This window comes from Pyrgilauda ruficollis, unplaced genomic scaffold (genome assembly GCF_017590135.1).
Source record: "Pyrgilauda ruficollis isolate IOZ18807 unplaced genomic scaffold, ASM1759013v1 scaffold148, whole genome shotgun sequence".
In the NCBI taxonomy this organism is placed as follows: Eukaryota; Metazoa; Chordata; class Aves; order Passeriformes; family Passeridae; genus Pyrgilauda; species Pyrgilauda ruficollis.
The window spans coordinates 888,421-906,601 of record NW_024513432.1 but is presented as its reverse complement, the minus strand read 5'-3'; the positions used below and the strand labels follow the sequence as shown (position 1 = coordinate 906,601).

The 18,181-nt window shown below is 56.4% G+C and overlaps 1 protein-coding gene across 1 annotated transcript in view; it reads left to right on the top strand.

The window, feature by feature from the left end:
• FBN3 (fibrillin 3) overlaps window positions 1-18,181 on the top strand; it is a 75,913-nt gene that overhangs the window by 24,152 nt on the left and 33,580 nt on the right. The window contains 9 exon segments of the mRNA XM_041460740.1: window positions 2,911-3,036; window positions 8,230-8,381; window positions 13,114-13,351; window positions 14,118-14,261; window positions 14,378-14,497; window positions 15,096-15,221; window positions 15,554-15,676; window positions 16,465-16,740; window positions 17,148-17,201. Coding sequence (XP_041316674.1) covers window positions 2,911-3,036; window positions 8,230-8,381; window positions 13,114-13,351; window positions 14,118-14,261; window positions 14,378-14,497; window positions 15,096-15,221; window positions 15,554-15,676; window positions 16,465-16,740; window positions 17,148-17,201 — 1,359 coding nt within the window.

Below are 18,181 nucleotides of genomic sequence, written 5' to 3'. Positions count from 1 at the left end.
CTTCTTTCCCTCCAGAGGAGTCATCTGCATAGGAAAAGTTATTTTGGGCAATTATGGGCTTAAAAGGGGGTGTTCTGCTCACAATCCCTCATTCATTATCCCTCTCCAGGAATTCCTGCAGTGCATGGGGGAGATGAGGTAGGAGATGAGGTGGGAGGTGCAGGTTTGGCCACTTTTCTGTCTGTTCAGAGCATCATTTGGGGTTTTTCATTTATTAATCTGAGTTTTTTGGGGTCCACCCCGCAGTGACATCTGGGAACTTGTAAAATTTGGGTCAAAAAAAAAAAAAAGGATCATTACATGGCTCATGTTTCTGGTCAGATTCCCAAAAAAAGGCTTTTCTGGGAGATGCCATCACCTTCACACTGATTTAACTTGCAAACCATTCCTTTTTTCCCTCTCAAATCCTTCTCCTCTCACCTCCCAGTGGCACCCACAGCCCAATTTTCTCAGCTTTAATTTTTCAGAACAAAGTGCTCCAGAACACAAACCAGAGGGAGCATTAGGCTGGAAATGAGGAATTCTTTGCTAATTGACTCTTTCCCAGCCAAAAGGATTTCCTGGGTGTTTTCCATGGATTTTGGGACATGGTCACCTGGGGCTCCCTGTGCTCTCACCCCCCTCCAAAAGGATTTTTATTGCTTCAAACACATCAAACCCAAACCTTTCCCTGCAGGGACATCTGGGGGTTAATCCAGGAGCAGGGATTTGGGGTCAGGGCAGTTCCTAATTACTGCCTAATTCCAGCCTGGAAATTCCCTGAGCCCATCTCAGCCAGGCTCTGGCTGCCTGACCAGCACCTGACTGCCCAGACACTTCATCAGGAATTTTTTGGGCTGACCAGGATGTGCTCCAAGGTTTTATTTCATTTTTTTTTTCCCCCATGCCACAGATCAAACACTTCTGTGCCACCACCTCTGCCCAGCTGAAGGGAAAATCCCAGGGAAGGATTTTGCTTCCTGCTGGATTCCTGCTGTGCCAATATCCCTCATCAAGGGTCACGGGAGCCCAGGCAGTGGCAAACCCACATTCCTGAGGGCAAAGCCCTGCAAAAATTGGGTTAAAATCCTTGGGGTTTAAGGGATAGGAGCATCCTAATTGGGAATGGGAAACCTGCTGGTTGTTCCTGCAGTGTCTGGGGTTTAAAGCTGAAATTGCCAGGAGGTGTTTGGGAGTTGAAGGGATTAATCATGAGACAGAATCCCAGAGTGTGAGAATTCCAGAATCCCAGACTGGTTTGGGATGGAAGGGAACATAAAAACCATGGAATTCCACTGCCAGCTACTTCCACTATCCCAGGGTGCTCCAGGTTCTGTTCAGCCTGGCCTTGGGCACTTCCAGGGAAGGATCTTTGTAACTAAATTGAAATTTGATTGCTTTCCTCACCCCTGAAATTCCCAGAGCAGGTGGAATTGCAGCCCTGGAATTGCCTCTTTGCCTGACTTTTGATTTTCAGCTCCTTTTAGGGCCACCACCACCTCCAACACTGCGCTTCAATTTTCCACCATGGCAGTTTTCCCCCCAAATCCCACCCTGTGCTGGCAAGGGAGCCAGGCAGAAATCCTGGGATTTACACACTGGATCCTGGAATTCACAGGGAACCCCCTGCAAGGGGAGAGAATGATTCAGCTGACTCCATCTTAGCAGAAGGCTAATTAATTACTTTATTATACTGCATTATTCTATACTGTATTATACCATATTGCATTACATCCAGACTGAATCTGCCAGGCTCTCAGCCCTGCACACACTGCCCAGAATCTCGTGGCTGTCCCGACAGTCCTGACACACACACACACACCAAAACACCCTCACTGTGGGTGAACAATCCCAATTTCATTCTGCTGTGGCACAAACACAGGCACAGAAAATGGTAAGAATTGTGTTTTCTTTCGCATGGGAGGGCTGGGCTGGGCAGGGCTGAGCATGGCTGGGCATGGGAGGGCACGGCTGGGCACGAGAGCAGAGTCCTGAACAGGGCTGGGCACGGGAAGGCATGGCACAGACCGTGAGCAGGGATGGGGGGAGGTGGGGAGAGGAGAGCCTGGGACAGGGACTGAAATAGAGAAAATAGAGAATGTGGAGAGAGGAGTCCTGAGCAGGGGACTGAAACAGCCCCAAGGTGCTGAGAGCAGAGTCCTGAACAGGGGACTGAAACAGAGAAAATAGGGGATGGGGAGAGCAGAGCCTGGAGCAGGGGCTGAAATAGAGAAAATAGAGAATGGGGAGAGCAGAGTCCTGAACAGGGGACTGAAACAGCCCCAAAGTGCTGAGAGCAGAGTCCTGAAACAGAAGCCTAAAAGAGTCCCAAAGTGCTGAGAGCAGAGCCCAAAATGGGAGCCTAAACCAGCCCCAAAACAGCACCAAGGCAGAGAATGCTGAGCAGAGCCCCAGAACAGAGAACATCAGGAGCAGAGCCCCAACAAAGAGCCCCAAAACAGCCCCAAAACAGAGGGCACAGAGAGCAGAGCCCCAAAGCAGAGCCCTAAACCAGAGAATACAGAGAGGAAAACCCCCAAAGCAGAGCCCCAAAGCACAGAACTCTCTGTGGAATTTTCCAAATCCCCCCTGTGTGTCACGGAGCATCTCCATGGTTCTGGAGTGTCCCCTGGGATCTTCCAGCCCCATTTTATCCCAGAGATTCAGGGCACACTGTGGCTCTTGGGTGAGCTGCCCCATCCCACGGGGTGTTTCTCCCAAAGAACCATGGGATGGACAGATCCTTTGGGAAGCATTCCCATACCTTTGTCTCCCTCTTGCTGGAGCCAGGAATTCATTCCTGTCCATCCCCTGGTGCCGTCTGGGGGGTAATTCCCTCTGGAATGTGATCCAGCTCCTTGAGCACAGGGAAATCCAGGGATCCACAGCTGCTGCTCCCTCACACCCTTCCTCCTCCTCCTCCTCCTGCAGATGTGGATGAGTGCCAGGCCATCCCTGGCCTCTGCCAAGGTGGGAATTGCATCAACACCGTGGGATCCTACGAGTGCAAGTGCCCTGCAGGGCACAAGCAGAGCGAGACCAGCCACAGGTGTGAAGGTAAGGGATGCTCCACGGCCCAAGGTCCCAGGAGAATTCAGTCCTGGGTTTTTCCAAGGTGGAGGTGGGGCAGAGCTCCCATTCCAGGCTGGATCCCACCTCCCAGCCAGCCCTGCCAAAGGGGTTTTTGATCTGCTTGCCACAGGCCAAGGGCAGGAAATGAGGAATAGGCTTTGCCTGATCTCCTGAGCTGGCCTCAGACCAGAAGGAAATGGTTTGGTTTGTTCACAGAGGGGTTTTTTAAAGGATATTTTAGTGGGAACACAGGCTGATGGCACAGGAGGGACCTCAGGAAGGCTTTAGCCAGGCTCAGCTAAGGGCTGCCTCCAAAGCTCTGCCAGGTTCTGAGTCTGATCAAGCCTTGAAAACTCAACAACTTTTAATTTGGAGGCTCTTCATTAGGGCTGTGAAGATTTAATCACTGTGAAATGGGACATCAGGCTGGTGCTGGGAGCTCAGGGAGAGCTCTGGCTGCCTCTGGAAGCCCCTGGAACTGGGGTGGCAGGAGGTGGGATGAGAGGATCTCTCCTGACCATTCCTGGATTCTGTGCCCTGGGTTCAGCCCCTCAGGAAGCGTTTCCCAAAGAGAGCCAGGAGCTCCAGAGGTCAATCCCTGCTGGGGGATGGACATTCCTCCATCCCAGGAAACATCTGTGTCTGAGCATCTTCCTGGGCAGGACGCCAGGAGACTTTCTCTAAAATCCTGACAGAATTCCTGCAGAGCTCCACATCCAAGGACTGAAAGCAGGACAATGCAAACCAGCCCTTTTCTTGTGGCAGCTGAAGGACCCTGAATCCAGTGGCATTCCAGGAATTTGCCTGGCCAAGGTGGGAGCAGGGGCAGCAGAAAGCTGCTCCTGGCCCTCCCTGCCTGTCCCACACCAGCTGGGGAGCAGAGCACATCTGAAACCAGTTGAGCTGGAATCTCCTCCATCCCCAGATTAAACCAAACCCATTGTCTGGATCTGCCCTCCAGATGTGAGGGGCCTCCCACTCCCCCCAGAGCCTGGAAGAGCAGCCCCACGTGGCCACAAACTGCTGCCCTTCCCTGTCCTGCCCACAAAGGGACAGCTCCAGCATTCCCAGGAGCTGCTCCGTCCCTGGCATCACCACCAAGGATCCCTCTGGATCTGGGAGTGCTGCTGGGAACGACACAAACAGGAGGGATGCTCCAAAGGGATGGGTTTGAGGGCTCCTCTCCCAGCTCTGTCACCTCCTCGTCCCCACGGGGCCACCAGAAGGGGAGGAGGATCCCAGGAAAGTGGAATCACCTTTGGGATTCCCTAAAATTGTGTGGATAGGAGATTGGAGAGGGTTCCTCTCCCACTTCATGGGCACAAGAAGATTTGGGCCCCGAGTTTCCTGCACCCTTTGATCCATCAGGAATTTGGTCCAGCACGTGGAGCATCAAATCCCTGAGCTGCACATTCCTGCTGAAACTGCCAAAATCTCTGCCTTGGTCCTCACTGAGCCCAGGGTTTGATCAAAGAGGATGGATTTGTGCTCCAGGTGTGCTCCAGGCTCCGAAACCCAGCTGGGCAGGAGTTCCCTTGTTGAGTTTTGGGTTCATTTCACAGCGTGGAAAGGAGGGAATTCTCTGCCTCCCTCTCATTTTCAAGATTCCATCCAAGCCTGGCATCCAGGGAATATCACACCTCTATTAAACCTCTCTGGGGGATTCTCCCCAGCTTCCCAGAGCTCCGGTTTGGTGCTGGGGGATTCCTGGTGGGAAGTCAGCAGCTGGGATTGTGCTGGAGCCGCAGGTCCGAGCCCAGCCCGCTGATTAGCGATGTCCCCTCATTAACAATGCCCCTCATTAACGATCCATGCCCCCCGGCTGTGTCCTGGTGGGAACAGAGATAACGCCTGTGCCTTCCTTATCTCCCAACACCAACACCTGGAATTCGCTCCCGGAGGATAAAGACGCTTTCCCAGCCCCAGATATTCCACGCTGATAACGGAGGCTCCAGCTGCAGCTGGATATTCCCTGGATGGAGTCTCAGCTCCAGCAGGAAAACGAATCCTTTTCCTCTCAGGGAAGAACATCCAGGCCGGATTTGGAGCTGCAGCTCCTCCAAGGCCGGGGTTGCTCCATTCCAGGCTCATCCCTGGTGGATGGGGCACTTCCAGAGGGTGGCTCCTGTGTCCCATTGTCCATTGTATTCCAGGAGCTGATGAGAGCTTCTGCTCCCTTTCTGAGGATCTGAGCAGTCTGGGAAACAGGGAAATGCTGGATTTAGGGAGGGGAAGGCTCAAGCTGCTCCCTAAAAAGCGCTGGAGACAAGGTCGGCTTGGGAAGCGCCAAAAATTGTGTTTGTGTTGTGCAAAAAGAGGAGCAAAGAGGGCAGGAGTTGCCAGGTTAGGGATGAATTAACCAATCTCACTGGATTATGGTGGAAAAAAGGGGGAAAAGTGGGATCTGTGAGGTTTTAAGGGAATAAGAGCCTGGGGAGAAAGGAGGTTTGGATCCAGCTGAGTTCTCAACGCGGCAGGAGGAAAATTGTTGAGGACACAAGAAAATTCCTGGTGCAGAGTGGAGAGAGGGAACATCAAAGCTGAACTCGGACACATCCTGCTGCTCCAGAGACCTGGAGCCATAAATCACAGGGAAAGGGGGGCTGGGGCATTTTTAAATGATCCTGGAAGCAGCTGGAAAAATGACACCGAAGGAAACAATTCCGTGGTGTGGAGTTAAGGGGGAATCACTGGCTGGACAAAGCTTTTCCTGCCATAATTCCAGGCTTTCTCTGCCAAGAATTTCACTTTTTAACAGCCCTTCCTGTGCTGCAGGACAAAGGCCAAGCTCTGCTATCAGTGAGGTAATGCCAGTGTCTCATCCAGGATGCTTCCCAAAGGAATGTGTCCTGCATCCAAAATCATCCAGGGTGATAAGAGACAAAAAAAAAAAAAAAAAAGAATCCATGGAGAGACACCAGGAAAGGGAGTGGAAGGCTCCAGGCAAGCTGTGTGCAACAACCTCAGCCAGGATTTGCCCATTTTTGGCCTCTCCAGGATACTCTGCCAGAGGGAACAAATGCTGGGGTTCCAAATCTCACCTCTTTTCCTCACCCCTTTAGATGTGAGGGGCTCCTTATGCCCCCACAGGCCAGGCTTTTGTCACCAGGGCACGAAATCCTGAATTTCCTGATGTTCCTGCAGCTCCCCAGAGTTTTCCAGGGATGGATGGAGCTCCATAACCACTTTCTTTCCATTTCCTCACAAAACCCCTGTGAAGAGCTCATTGTCTGGCTCCATCCAGAGCTCATTTCCCTGGATTTGGAGCTTCCATTTTCCCCTCTGTGGTTCCTTTCTGGGAGGGGAGGGGAGGGCAGCGAGTCCCTGGTGACCCCAAGGCACGAGCCCTGGGGGTGTTTTCTCCATCAAACCCTGGGTTTTTAGCACATTAGGAAAGGTTGGAGTTCCCACAGCCGTGTGGGATGAGCTTTGCAGCTCCAGCTCTTCCAGAGGCTCTGCAGCTTTTGGTTTTCCAGCTTTTCCAACCTTAAGGACGAGGCCAATTCCAATCCCAGCCCGGCTCCAAAATCAACCTTTGCCTTCAATCCTGCCATTGTCTGAGCAGCAGAGCACAGGATCCTGCTTTAATTTTGAACAGAAGGTTGGAAAAGTCGGGAAGGAGCCAGGCTGGAGCTGGCAGGGTTCCCTGCCTGGTGCTGGGTGTTAATGAGAGGGGAATGAACCCATCCCACTGGGTCAGCGCTGCCTGAACGGCTCCAAAGCACCACGGGACACTCACAGAGGGAAAACCCAGCAGGAAAATGAGCTGGGGAAGGGCTGAAAGGACAACAAAGCCCAGGGATCAGGTTCCTGAAGCACAGGATGTGGAGTCCTGCAGGAATGGGCTCTTTTCCTGCTCCTCAGCACCGGGATTTTCAAGGGGTTTCTGAAAAAAAAAGAGCTGGAGTTTGGTTTTCCATAGGGATGGGATCCCCTGGTGCTGCCTTGGGGTGAGGGAGGGGTGACAGAGGCACAGATCTGTCAGCAGCCCCAGCTCTGGGATCCTCCCCAGCGCCACACCAAGGTTTGGGCTGGGTTTTTTCAGCTCTGCCTTCCCAAAAGCTCTTTTCCTTGCAGAGCTGCGTGGTTGGAGCCCAGGGCAGGGCTGGGATGGAGCGACAGGGCAAGCTGGCTGATAAAATCTCTTTTTGGCTGCAGGGGCCCAGGTGGGGGAGGTGTTTTCTGTGTTCTGCTCTGCTGCCCTGTGAGCTCTCAGGGCTTTTCTGAGCATCAAAGAACCAGAGCAGCACCGGGGGGCTCAGGGGGCAGAATTTGAGTGTCCTAAAGAGCCAAGCAGGAATTTGTCTGCTCCTCTTGACTGGGATAGAAACAGAGGATGGAATTGTGGAATATCCTGGGCTGGGGGGAGGCTCACAGGGGTCTGCAAGTTTAACCCATCACCAAGGGCTGGACTTGCAGACCATGACCAAGGTCACCTGGGGGAGCAGGACTCCAGCCCTCCCTGGCAGCCCTTTCCAGTGTCCAGTCCCTCTTTCTGGGAGGAATTTCGTCCCCCTGTCCATCCCAAACTTCCCCTGTGGACAGAAGCAGGAACTCCACGAATGCCAGAGTTTTAATGACCCCCAACATCCCCTGACCCCCAAAACCCAACTGCCTGGATTTGGATGGGGAAGGGGCCGTTCTCCATCCTGCCTGTGGGATTTCCATCCTGTCCATGGGTTTTCCATCCTGCCCCTGGGATTTCCATCCTGCCCCTGGGATTTCCATCCTGTCCATGGGTTCTCCATCCTGCCTGTGGGATTTCCATCCTGCCTGTGGGTTCTCCATCCTGTCCATGGGTTCTCCACCCTGCCCATGGCTCTCCATCCTGCCCGTGGGATTTCCATCCTGCCTGTGGGTTCTCCATCCTGCCTGTGGGTTCTCCATCCTGTCCATGGATTCTCCATCCTGTCCATGGAATCTCCATCCTGCCCATGGGTTCTCCATCCTGCCCGTGGGTTCTCCATCCTGCCCATGGGTTCTCCATCCTGTCCATGGATTCTCCATCCTGTCCATGGAATCTCCATCCTGCCCGTGGGATTTCCATCCTGCCCGTGGGTTCTCCATCCTGTCCATGGATTCTCCATCCTGTCCATGGAATCTCCATCCTGCCCGTGGGATTTCCATCCTGCCCGTGGGTTCTCCATCCTGCCCGTGGTTCTCCATCCTCCCTTGCAGACGTGGACGAGTGCGGGGCCATCCCCGGCGTGTGCGACGGCGGCGACTGCACCAACACGGCGGGCAGCTACGTGTGCTCCTGCCCCCGCGGCTTCGTCAGCAGCCCCGACGGCTCCCGCTGCCTCGGTGAGGGGGAAACCGCGGCGTTCGGGGTCGGACCGGGGCCGGGGGGGTCCGCACGGGGGTGGGAGCGGTGCTGGCTGGGTGGGAGCTGCTCCTCCTTCCCGGTGCCCGGCTGGGCGCTCCTGGTCCTTGTGCCTCTCCAGGGTTTGGGCTGGGGGGGCTCAGTGGGGGAGAGGGTTGGTGAGGATGTGAGGAGGAGGAGGAGGGTTGGGAGGAAGGCTTGGGGATGGGAATGAGGAGGAGGATTGGGAGGAAGGGTTAGGGATGGGAATGAGGAGGAGGGTTGGGAGGAAGGCTTGGGGATGGGAATGAGGAGGAGGATTGGGAGGAAGGCTTGGGGATGGGTGTGAGGAGGAGGAGGAGGGTTGGGAGGAAGGCTTGGGGATGGGAATGAAGAAGAGGATTGGGAGGAAGGCTTGGGAGGGGAATGAGGAGGAGGATTGGGAGGAAGCCTTGGGGATGGGAATGTGGGGGCAGTGAGGAGGAGGATTAGGAGGAAGGCTTGGGGATGGGAATGAGGAGGAGGACTGGGAGGAAGGCGTGGGGATGGGAGTGTGGTGCAGTGAGGAGGGATCCCCGTGCTCCTCTCACAGAATATCCCATCTGGGTGTTCCCAGTTTGCAGGAGGATCCCAGACTCCCCCTCCCCTCCTGTTCTGGTGTTTTCCACCAGTGCTCCCAGTACAACGGGGCTGGCTGTGGTTTTGGGGTGTGGAGCCCTCCCAGGAGCACGGAGGGACACAGGGGCAGCCCCCAGCTGCACACCCCTGCTCTGCAGAGGGACAGGGACAGGGCTCCAGGGCTTGGGGAACCAGGGAAAACAATCAGGGGATTTTATCACCTCCTCCTGCTGCTTCCTGCTCCCAGCACGGCTCATAAATCCCAAGTGCTCTGATATCCCGCGGGGCTCAGCTGGCTCCATCCCTGAATCCAGCCTTTGGGGAAGAGTTCTTAGCCCTGAGCTGCTTCCCTGGATCCTTCTGGATCCCGGGGAGAGATGCACAGACAGACCCTCATCCCTGTGGAGCTGCCAGGGGACCTCTTCCACATTCCCTGGGAGCCTCCTTCCCCCCTTAGCATCCATTCCTGCCATCCTTCCCCCCATTCCTGCCCTCCTTCCCCCAATTCCTGCCCTTCTTTCCCCCATTCCTGCTCTCCTTCCTTCAATTCCTGCCCTCCTTCCTTCAATTCCTGCTCTCCTTCCTTTAATTCCTGCCCTCCTTCCTTCAATTCCCACTCTCCTTTCCCCATTCCCACCCTCCTTCCCCCCCAGTTCTGGCCCCAGAGCCCTTCCCAGGCTGCTGTGGGAATCCCAAATCCCATCCCAGCTCCCTGGGGCTGCTCTCAGCTGCTCCCCCCAGCCCTGGCCCACTTTGGCTCCAGGTGTTCCCATCCCAAAGCCCCAAACTGGCCCCAGTTCAGAGTTCTCCCCAGCCTGAGCTGTGCTGCCCCCAGAGCCTGGAGTGAATTTTTTGAATTTTTTAACAGATCAAAACTCCTTTCCTGTAAATATTTGATGATCCATTGGTGTCAAACCCCATTCCTGGGACAGAGGAGCAGCTCTGTGGTTACTCACAGTCAGCAAATAAATCCCAGGGTTTTTTTCCCCTTGGTCTGAAAGTCCATTTGCCTTCAGGAAGATGAGGATGGGGAGACTTGGGAAGAGGAATTCTTCCAGCACAGGCAGGGATTGGTGGTGCAGGCACAGCTTTCTGTGGAAATGAATTCAGAAAGAAAAGAAAAATCAGCTCCAAATTCTTTTCTAGCCACGGATCCTGGAGCAGGATTGAATGTTTTAGTTCCAGGAGGGGGAAAAAAAAATGTTGTGAAGTGTGAGTAAAAAGTAAAGCCCAAGTCCTCTTGTTTGGGAAACTGATAGATTTTAATGGGAATGGAATTTTTTCCTGCTGTTTCCCAGCCCCTGCCATGAGCCCAGAGGGGTGTGACAGCTCTGGGATGAGTCATGTGGACATTCCCCACTTCCCTTGAAACCAAGAGCTTCGAGAAACGAAAATAAATAAAATTAGAAAGGCCAGATTTAAAAATAGTGCCGAGCTGATGTAGCTGCAGTGGGCTCTGACTCCACCTGGGCTGGCTCTGGGTGCTGCAGCCTTCCCTGAGCTCTTTTTTGGGACAGGCTGGCTTTGTTTTGGCAGAACCCACAGCTCCTGCTGGGCTGGGGCTGCCCTGGCACCCAAATTTACCAGTTCTGTTCCGGGGGGAGCTTGTTTGGAGAGTTTTGGGGTTCCAGGTTTCCACCCTGTGAAATCAAGCAAGGAAAATGGAAATGGATAAATAATGTGGGCACTTTTAAAGCATCAGGAGAGGGGACATTGCCACCCTGGAGGTGGCCACAGCAAAGGTATTTAGGGGCTCTTGGTCCATTCCCCTCCCTCCTCAGCCCTTTTTTATGGCACTGCAAGAATCCCAAAAAGTTTTTCCCAGCTGGCACAGCAACACCCAGAGCTGGAGCTGCTTCCAGGGCCTGCTCCAGGAAAACCCCAGCAGGAAAAACACCCAGAAGCATTCATGGAACCATTCCAGCACCTGGGCTGGGCACGGGAGCCTCACTCATCCCTGCTGTGCAGGGCTCTGCAGGCAGCACCAGAGCTGCTCCAGCAGCTGGGGGGGCTCCCTGCATTGTCCCTGCTTCAAAGGGCTCCTCTTCCAGGGCAGCTTGAAAGAATAATTTAATTCCCAAATGAAGGAAAATGGCCTTTCAGTGCATTCCAGATGTGCACATGGCTTCCCTTCCCTTCCCTTCCCTTCCCTCTTGGCTCACACAGCCCTGGGAGGGTTTCACTCAGGGTTTGCCTGCCTGAAAAAGCTTTTTTTTTTTTTTTTTTTTTTTTTTTTTTTTTTTTTTTTTTTTTTTTTTTATCTAAGCAAGAGGAAAAATGGAACCTGAGGGCTGTGGAACCCTGGAATGGGCTGGGAGGGATCCCAGAGCTCATCCAGGACACCTCCCACCAGCCCAATGTTGTGGGATAACACAAACTGGGTAATCTCTCCTGCTTCTCCTGGCATCAGGACCCCCCCTGGGAGGGGTGCAGGCCCTGCCAGACCCCCAGATCCAGCCTGGGATCATTCCTGTCCCCTCAGGGTGAGCAGGGACCACCTCCCCCTCCTGCTCTGCCATCCTGGCTGGACCTGGTCACCCCCTGAGCCCCCCGGGCTCGGTGCCCACCCCTGAGCTCGCTCTAATCCCAGCTGGAATTTCCCCTCCCCTCTCTCCTGCAGCATTTTCTGCTTTTCTGGGGTTTTGTGCAAGCTGGTGCCCTGGGACCCAAACACCCCCAGGGCTTCTCCTCCCCTTCCTGAGGATTAGGGGCTGATCCAGTTTTACTTCAATCCCTGCTTTCAAACTCCCCTTCTCCAGGCCTGACCTTGTGTCTGTTTTTGGTGGGTTTTTTTTGGTGTCTAAAGTTTCCTGAAAGGAGCAATTCCCGCTGAATCCAGCTCTGAGCAGGGCTGGGGCCGTGCCTGAGGAAGGAGCTGCTGCTTTGAAGTGGGGTCACTGTCCCCTGGGGTCCCCGAGCTGTGCTGGGAGCAGAACGCACCCAGAGCCCGCAGATCAAACAGCCCCGGGCAATTAATTCCAATTACACTGGCGGGAAGTGGCAGCCACGTCCCGGGAGACTTTCCCCCTCATTAACCCGCTTGAGAAAAGGCCAGGTGGGAGAGGAAGGAGGGGAAGGTTCCAGGTTTTCCTGGAGGGGTTGGAGCCAGGTGGAGCCTGCTGGATGTGAGAGACCCTCGGTGCCAGGAGCCCCAAACCCCCAGCAGGGCCAGGGCTGGGCTCAGGGGGGCTGAGATGGGGGATGGATGGATGGATGGATGGATGGATGGATGGATGGATGGATGGATGGATGATGGATGGATGGATGGATGGATGATGGATGGATGATGGATGGATGGATGGATGGATGGATGGATGGATGGATGGATGGGAGGGATTCCATCGGGAACAGGCCCTCGGGGGCTGCCCGAGAGGGTGGTGGTGGCACATTGTGACCGTGTGTCTTCTCCTGTCCCTCTCCCTGTCCCCGTCCGTTTTCCTCTCCCTGTCCTTGTCCCTGTTCCTGTCCCTCTCCCTGTCCCTCTCCCCATCCCTGTTCCTGTCCCTGTCCCTCTCTCCATCCCCATCCCTCTCCCTGTCCCCGTGCTATCCCATCCCTGTCCCCGTGCTGTTCCTGTGCTATCCCCGTGCTGTCCCCATCCCTGTCCCCGCACTGTCCCACCCCTGTCCCACCCCTGTCCCCGCTGTCCCCGCACTGTTAGCTAAAAAGAGCAGAGAGAAAAGGATCCATCAGAAGGCTGGAAAGAACAGGAGAGGAATAACAAAACTTGTGACTCCCAGAGAGTCTGAGCCAGCTGACTGATTGGCCATTAATTAGAAACAATCAACATGCAGAGTCACAGACACCAATCCCTCCTGGTCCTTCTGCCCCATTCCCATCATTTCCCACTCCCATTCCCATCATTTCCCACTCCCACTCCCACCATTTCCTATTCCCATTCCCATCATGGGGTGAGGGTGTTCCATCCCTCCTGGTCCTTCTGCCCCATTCCCATCATGGGGTGAGGGGTGTTCCATCCCTCCTGGTCCTTCTGCCCCATTCCCATAATTTCCCACTCCCATTCCCATAATTTCCCACTCCCATTCCCATCATTTCCCACTCCCATTCCCATCATTTCCCACTCCCATTCCCATCATTTCCCACTCCCGTTCCCATCGGGACCCGCCCTTTGCTCCCCGCAGGGGATCGGGGCTCTGCTGCCAAAGCCCTGTTTTGTTTCAGACGAGTACCGCAGGCTCTGCATCGAGGGACTCCCGGTGGTGCCAGGCTTCCCCGGGAACTTCCCAGGAATTCCTGGATTCGGGCCCAACGGGGTCGGGCCGGGGCTCAACGGGCCCGGGGGCATCGGCCCCAACGGGGCGAACGGACAGGGCGGGATCCCGGGGCTGCCCGGGATGGGCCCGGGGAGCTCCAGCATCGGTAATTCCCGGCTTTCCCTGCTGATTCCCGCCTTTGTCCCGGCTGCCCAGCCCCAGGGCGGCTTCCCCGGGGCTGGAATGCCGCTCCCAGCTGGACGCAGGGGTTGTCCTGGCTCGGGGGACAGCGGGGATGTGCTGAGCCTGCACTCAGATCCAGCGAGGCTGGGTTTGGTCTGGAATCACTCCCTGGTTCCCAAATACGTTCCCAAAAGCTCCAGATAGGGACAGAGCTTTCCCATCACCACCTCAGTCTCATCCTGCCCACCTTGGACCCCTCTGGCATCCCCCCAGAGAGCTGCTGGGACATCCAAGGGGTCCCCAACCCTCCCTGTGTCCCCCAGAAACGGGACAAGTGCGTCTCCTATTCTGACATCTCCCTTGAAAAAGGAGTACCTGGCTGAGCAGAAATGTAGCAGACACAGTCCTGCTGTCTGGATGTATTTTAAAGAGATTTACTGTGGCTGCAGGTAAAGGAGAGAGAACTTTCAATATTACACTGAAAGTATTTGCACCTGAAGTATGTTCTTCTCATCCTGCTCACAGCCAGGAGAACAATTAGTTTATAACGCACTCATAAGGATTTGCTGGCAGTATAGATTAAGGATTTGCCACCATCCTGAGTCCTGGGGACATCCCAGGGCTCTGTGACCCTGCCAGTGTCCCCCAGGAGCTGCCACCCCATCCTGAGTCCTGGGGACATCCCAGGGCTCTGTGACCCCTCCCAGTGCTCCACCCAGGGGCTCTGTGACCCTCCCTGTGCCCCCCAGGCACGGCCACTCTGAACCAGACCATCGACATCTGCAAACACTTCACCAACCTGTGCCTGAACGGGCGCTGCATCCCCACCCCGTCCAGCTACCGCTGCGAGTGCAACATGGGCTACAAGCAGGACGTCAGAGGGGAGTGCATCGGTGAGTAGGGGCTGCTCCCGAGCTCCCAGAGCTCCTCCAGGCTGCTCTTGCTGCTCCTGGGCTCTGCTGTGCCTCAGGGTCCCTCACAGGGGGGTTTTTTTTGCCCCACCTTGCAGATGTGGACGAGTGCTCGAGCAGCCCCTGCGTCCACGGCGACTGCGTCAACACCCCGGGCTCCTACCACTGCAAGTGCCACGAGGGCTTCCAGAGCACCCCCACCAAGCAGGCCTGCATTGGTAAGGGCTGTTCCCCCTTTTTTGGGGGGTGGCAGAGGGGTCAGCAGAGCCCCTGGCACTGAAAAAGGGTCGTGAGGGTGAAGTGCAGGGCCGGGTGTGGGATGGGATCTCTCCAGGAGAAGTTTTCTCTGCCTTGGCTTTCCTTAAAATTTTCTGGTGGCAATCAAGGGACCTGCAGAGTCCTCCCCAAGAATAAAATTGTGTTGGGAGAACTCAATTTGACAAAAGGGGGGATTGTGGGCCATGTTGGTGTGGAGGCAGGATTTCCAGCAAGGCTGTTCTGCCAAGAGGCTGCTGCAGGTGAGGGAGAGATGGGAAGGGACTGTTCCACCATGGGAACAACGAGCAAAGGCAGATTCCCGTGGCAGTGCCCGAGCTTTGAGATGTTCATTTTCTCCCTTCCTGACAAAGTGGCTTCCAAAGGCTGCCCCACTGCCTGGCAATGTTGAATTGAAAAGATTCCAATTTCCCAAGCGGGATTTTTGGAGTTGAATTCCTGCGTCTGAGGGCACCTGCCTGGCTTTCTCACGGGGGGCATATTGAGCTGGGACCCCTCCCGTCTCTCCCTGCTGCCCCTTTTTTGGTGCTTTCCCTGCAGACATCGACGAGTGCATCATGAACGGGGTGATGTGCAGGAACGGGCGCTGCGTCAACACCGACGGCAGCTTCCAGTGCATCTGCAACGCCGGCTTTGAGATCACCCCCGACGGCAAGAACTGCGTGGGTGAGGCTCCCCTGGCCTCCAGCAGCTCGGGGCTGAGCTGGCACCACCTCCTCCCTGGGCTGCTGTCCCCCGAGGAGAGGGATGGGGAGGTGTTTCCCTGAGGGTGTTGTGCTCCTGTGGGGTTTGGGGTGCAGGGGAGCAGCAGGGCTGGAGCTCTGAGCAGGAAAGGTGACCCTGGCCTTGCAGCTGATGTTCTTGGAGGTTCCTCCTCCACCTCCCCGCTGTGCTTTGAGGCCCAGCACCCCACAGTTTGGCCATGGGATGGGGCACAGCGGGGTTTGGGGCACGGGAGGGTCTCGCTGCAGCTGCGGGGTGCTGTCTGTGCCCCCCAGACCACGACGAGTGTGCCACCACCAACATGTGCCTCAACGGGATGTGCATCAACGAGGACGGCAGCTTCAAGTGCATCTGCAAACCCGGCTTTGTGCTGGCCCCCAACGGGCGCTACTGCGTGGGTGAGTGACTCCCAGCTGGGCTCTTCCCACCCCCAGCCCCTGCCCACATTCCCTCAGGGCACCTCAGGGTGACTCCTCAGGGCAAGGGGAGCTGAGAAATCCAAGGGTGTGGCCGGGCAGCTGCTGCTGTGCCGCCAGAAGTTGTCCCTTTGTGGGAGAATGGGAAAAAAGGGAAAGGTTTTCATGTCCTGAGCCCCTGTCCGTGTGTCCTGATCCCCTGTCTGTGTGTCCTGAGCCCCTGTCCATGTGTTCTGCCCCGTTCATGTGTTCCAGCCCTCTCTCTGTGTGTCCCAGTCCCCTTCCCTCATGTCCCAGTCCCCTTCCCTCATGTCTCAGCCATCTCTCTCCCTGTCTCCCATCCCTCTCTCCCTGTCTCCCAACCCTCTTCCCCCGTGTCCCATCCCTCTCTCCCTGTGTCCCAACCCTCTCCCTGTCTCCCAACCCTCTCCCCCCGTGTCCCATCCCTCTCTCCCTGTCTCCCATCCCTCTCTCCCTGTGTCCCAGCCATCCCTCCCTGTCTCCCATCTCTCTCTCCCTGTGTCCCAGCCATCCCTCCCTGTCTCCCAGCCCCTCCCCATGTCCCAGCTCTCTCTCCCTGTGTCCCATCCCTCTCTCCTCATGTCCCATCCCTCTCTCCCCATGTCCCATCCCTCTCTCCCTGTCTCCCAACCCTCTCCCCGTGTCCCATCCCTCTCTCCCTGTCTCCCATCCCTCTCTCCCCATCTCCCAACCCTCTCCCCGTGCCCCCCACCCCGATCTCACCCCGTCTCCCCCCGCTCCGCGCGCAGACATCGACGAGTGCGAGACGCCGGGGATCTGCATGAACGGCTGGTGCATCAACACCGAGGGCTCCTTCCGCTGCGAGTGCCTGGGGGGCCTGGCCATCGGCGTGGACGGCCGCGTCTGCGTGGACACCCACATGCGCAGCACCTGCTACGGGGGCATCAAGAAGGGCACCTGCGCCCGCCCCTTCCCCGGCGCCGTCACCAAATCCGAGTGCTGCTGCGCCAACCCCGACCACGGCTTCGGGGAGCCCTGCCAGCCCTGCCCGGCCAAGAACTCGGGTGAGGGCACACCCCTGGGGTGGTTTGGGGAACTGTGGGGATGGGGAAAAGTATGTCACGCGGCCGAAAAATGGAGAGTGGGTGGCCAAATGTGGTGCTGTGAGTATCGGCATGAAAATGTGCAAGGTGACAGGAGCAAGGCTGGGAGAGCTCCAGGGGGGTTTGGACACAGGTGGGATTGTTGGGGGGTCTGGGCAGGGCCAGGCATTGGGCTGGATGGTCCTTGGGGTCCCTCCCAACTCAGCTCGTTCTGTGATTGTGTTGTATGAGCATGAACAGGCCTAGAGCTGCCCCTCTGACAAACACAGAATTAACCCCTCGGTGGGTCGAAGCACTCAGCTCAGTGAACCCCCCCGTGGTGGGCAGTGTCCTGCCACACTGACTTCTCTGTTGTGCTCTGTCCCCAGCGGAATTCCAGGCTCTCTGCAGCAGCGGCATCGGGATCACGGCTGATGGCAGAGGTGGGTGCAGGATTCCTCAGGGGCATGCAGGATTCCTCAGGGGCATGCAGGATTCCACTGGCACATCCCACAGCACCCTCAGCTGCTTTTCCTGGAGCGGGGATGGATCTGTGGGAGCTGTGCCAGGAGAGGCTGGGCTCCCATCCCTGCTGTGATGGGAATGAGCAGTGGGACCCTCCTGGTTGTTTCCCTCCTCTGCTCTCCAGCTCCTCGCTGGGGTGTCCCAGGCAGAGGGAGGTGACAAGCTGTGCTGCCAAGGGGCTGCTTTGAGTTCCAAGAGGTGCCAGTGCCAGCCCTGGGCAGTGCTTGGATCAGCAGGGAGAGCACAGAGCAGCCAGGCAGCCATGGCCCTGCCAAGCCTTCCAGGGGGAAGGAGCCAGAGGCAAAGCCCCGGTGGCTCCTTGGGCTCCCATCCAGGGCTCTGTGTCCTGGCCAGAGGCAATCCCATGGGAATGATGAGACTCTTTCTAGCAAGGCCGTGCTCTGGTCATTCCACCCCTGCCTGGAGCCAGGGCTGCACTCAGAGCTCTCCAGGATGGGTTTCCCTGGATGGAACTGAGCTCCAAGAGAGTGGGGACAAAGGCCAGCAGTGCCTGGGCAGCCGTGGCCGTCTGGCACTGCGGGGACCCTGCGGTGCCAGCACAGACTGCCTGGGCTGGGCGAGGCTGGGGCTTGCCAGGGTGGAATCTCTGCCCTGGCACTGGGGGTTAGCTCTAAAAGAGCAGAGGAAGGGATGCCCCAGCAGGGAAGGGACGGTGCCCACCTGGCTGCCACCCTGCTGGGTCACTCAGTGCTGCACCCAGGGGGAATTCAAGGGCCTGAGCTTGGTACTGGGATAAAGAAGACTCTGGGATGTCACATAAGGTCCTTGACATAAAACTGGGCTTATCCCAGCCCCTTACCCAGCTCTCTCCTGCTGAGCTCAGAGCCCCAGGCTGGGTCAGGACAGGGAAAAGCTGCAGCTGCCCCATCCTTGGGCT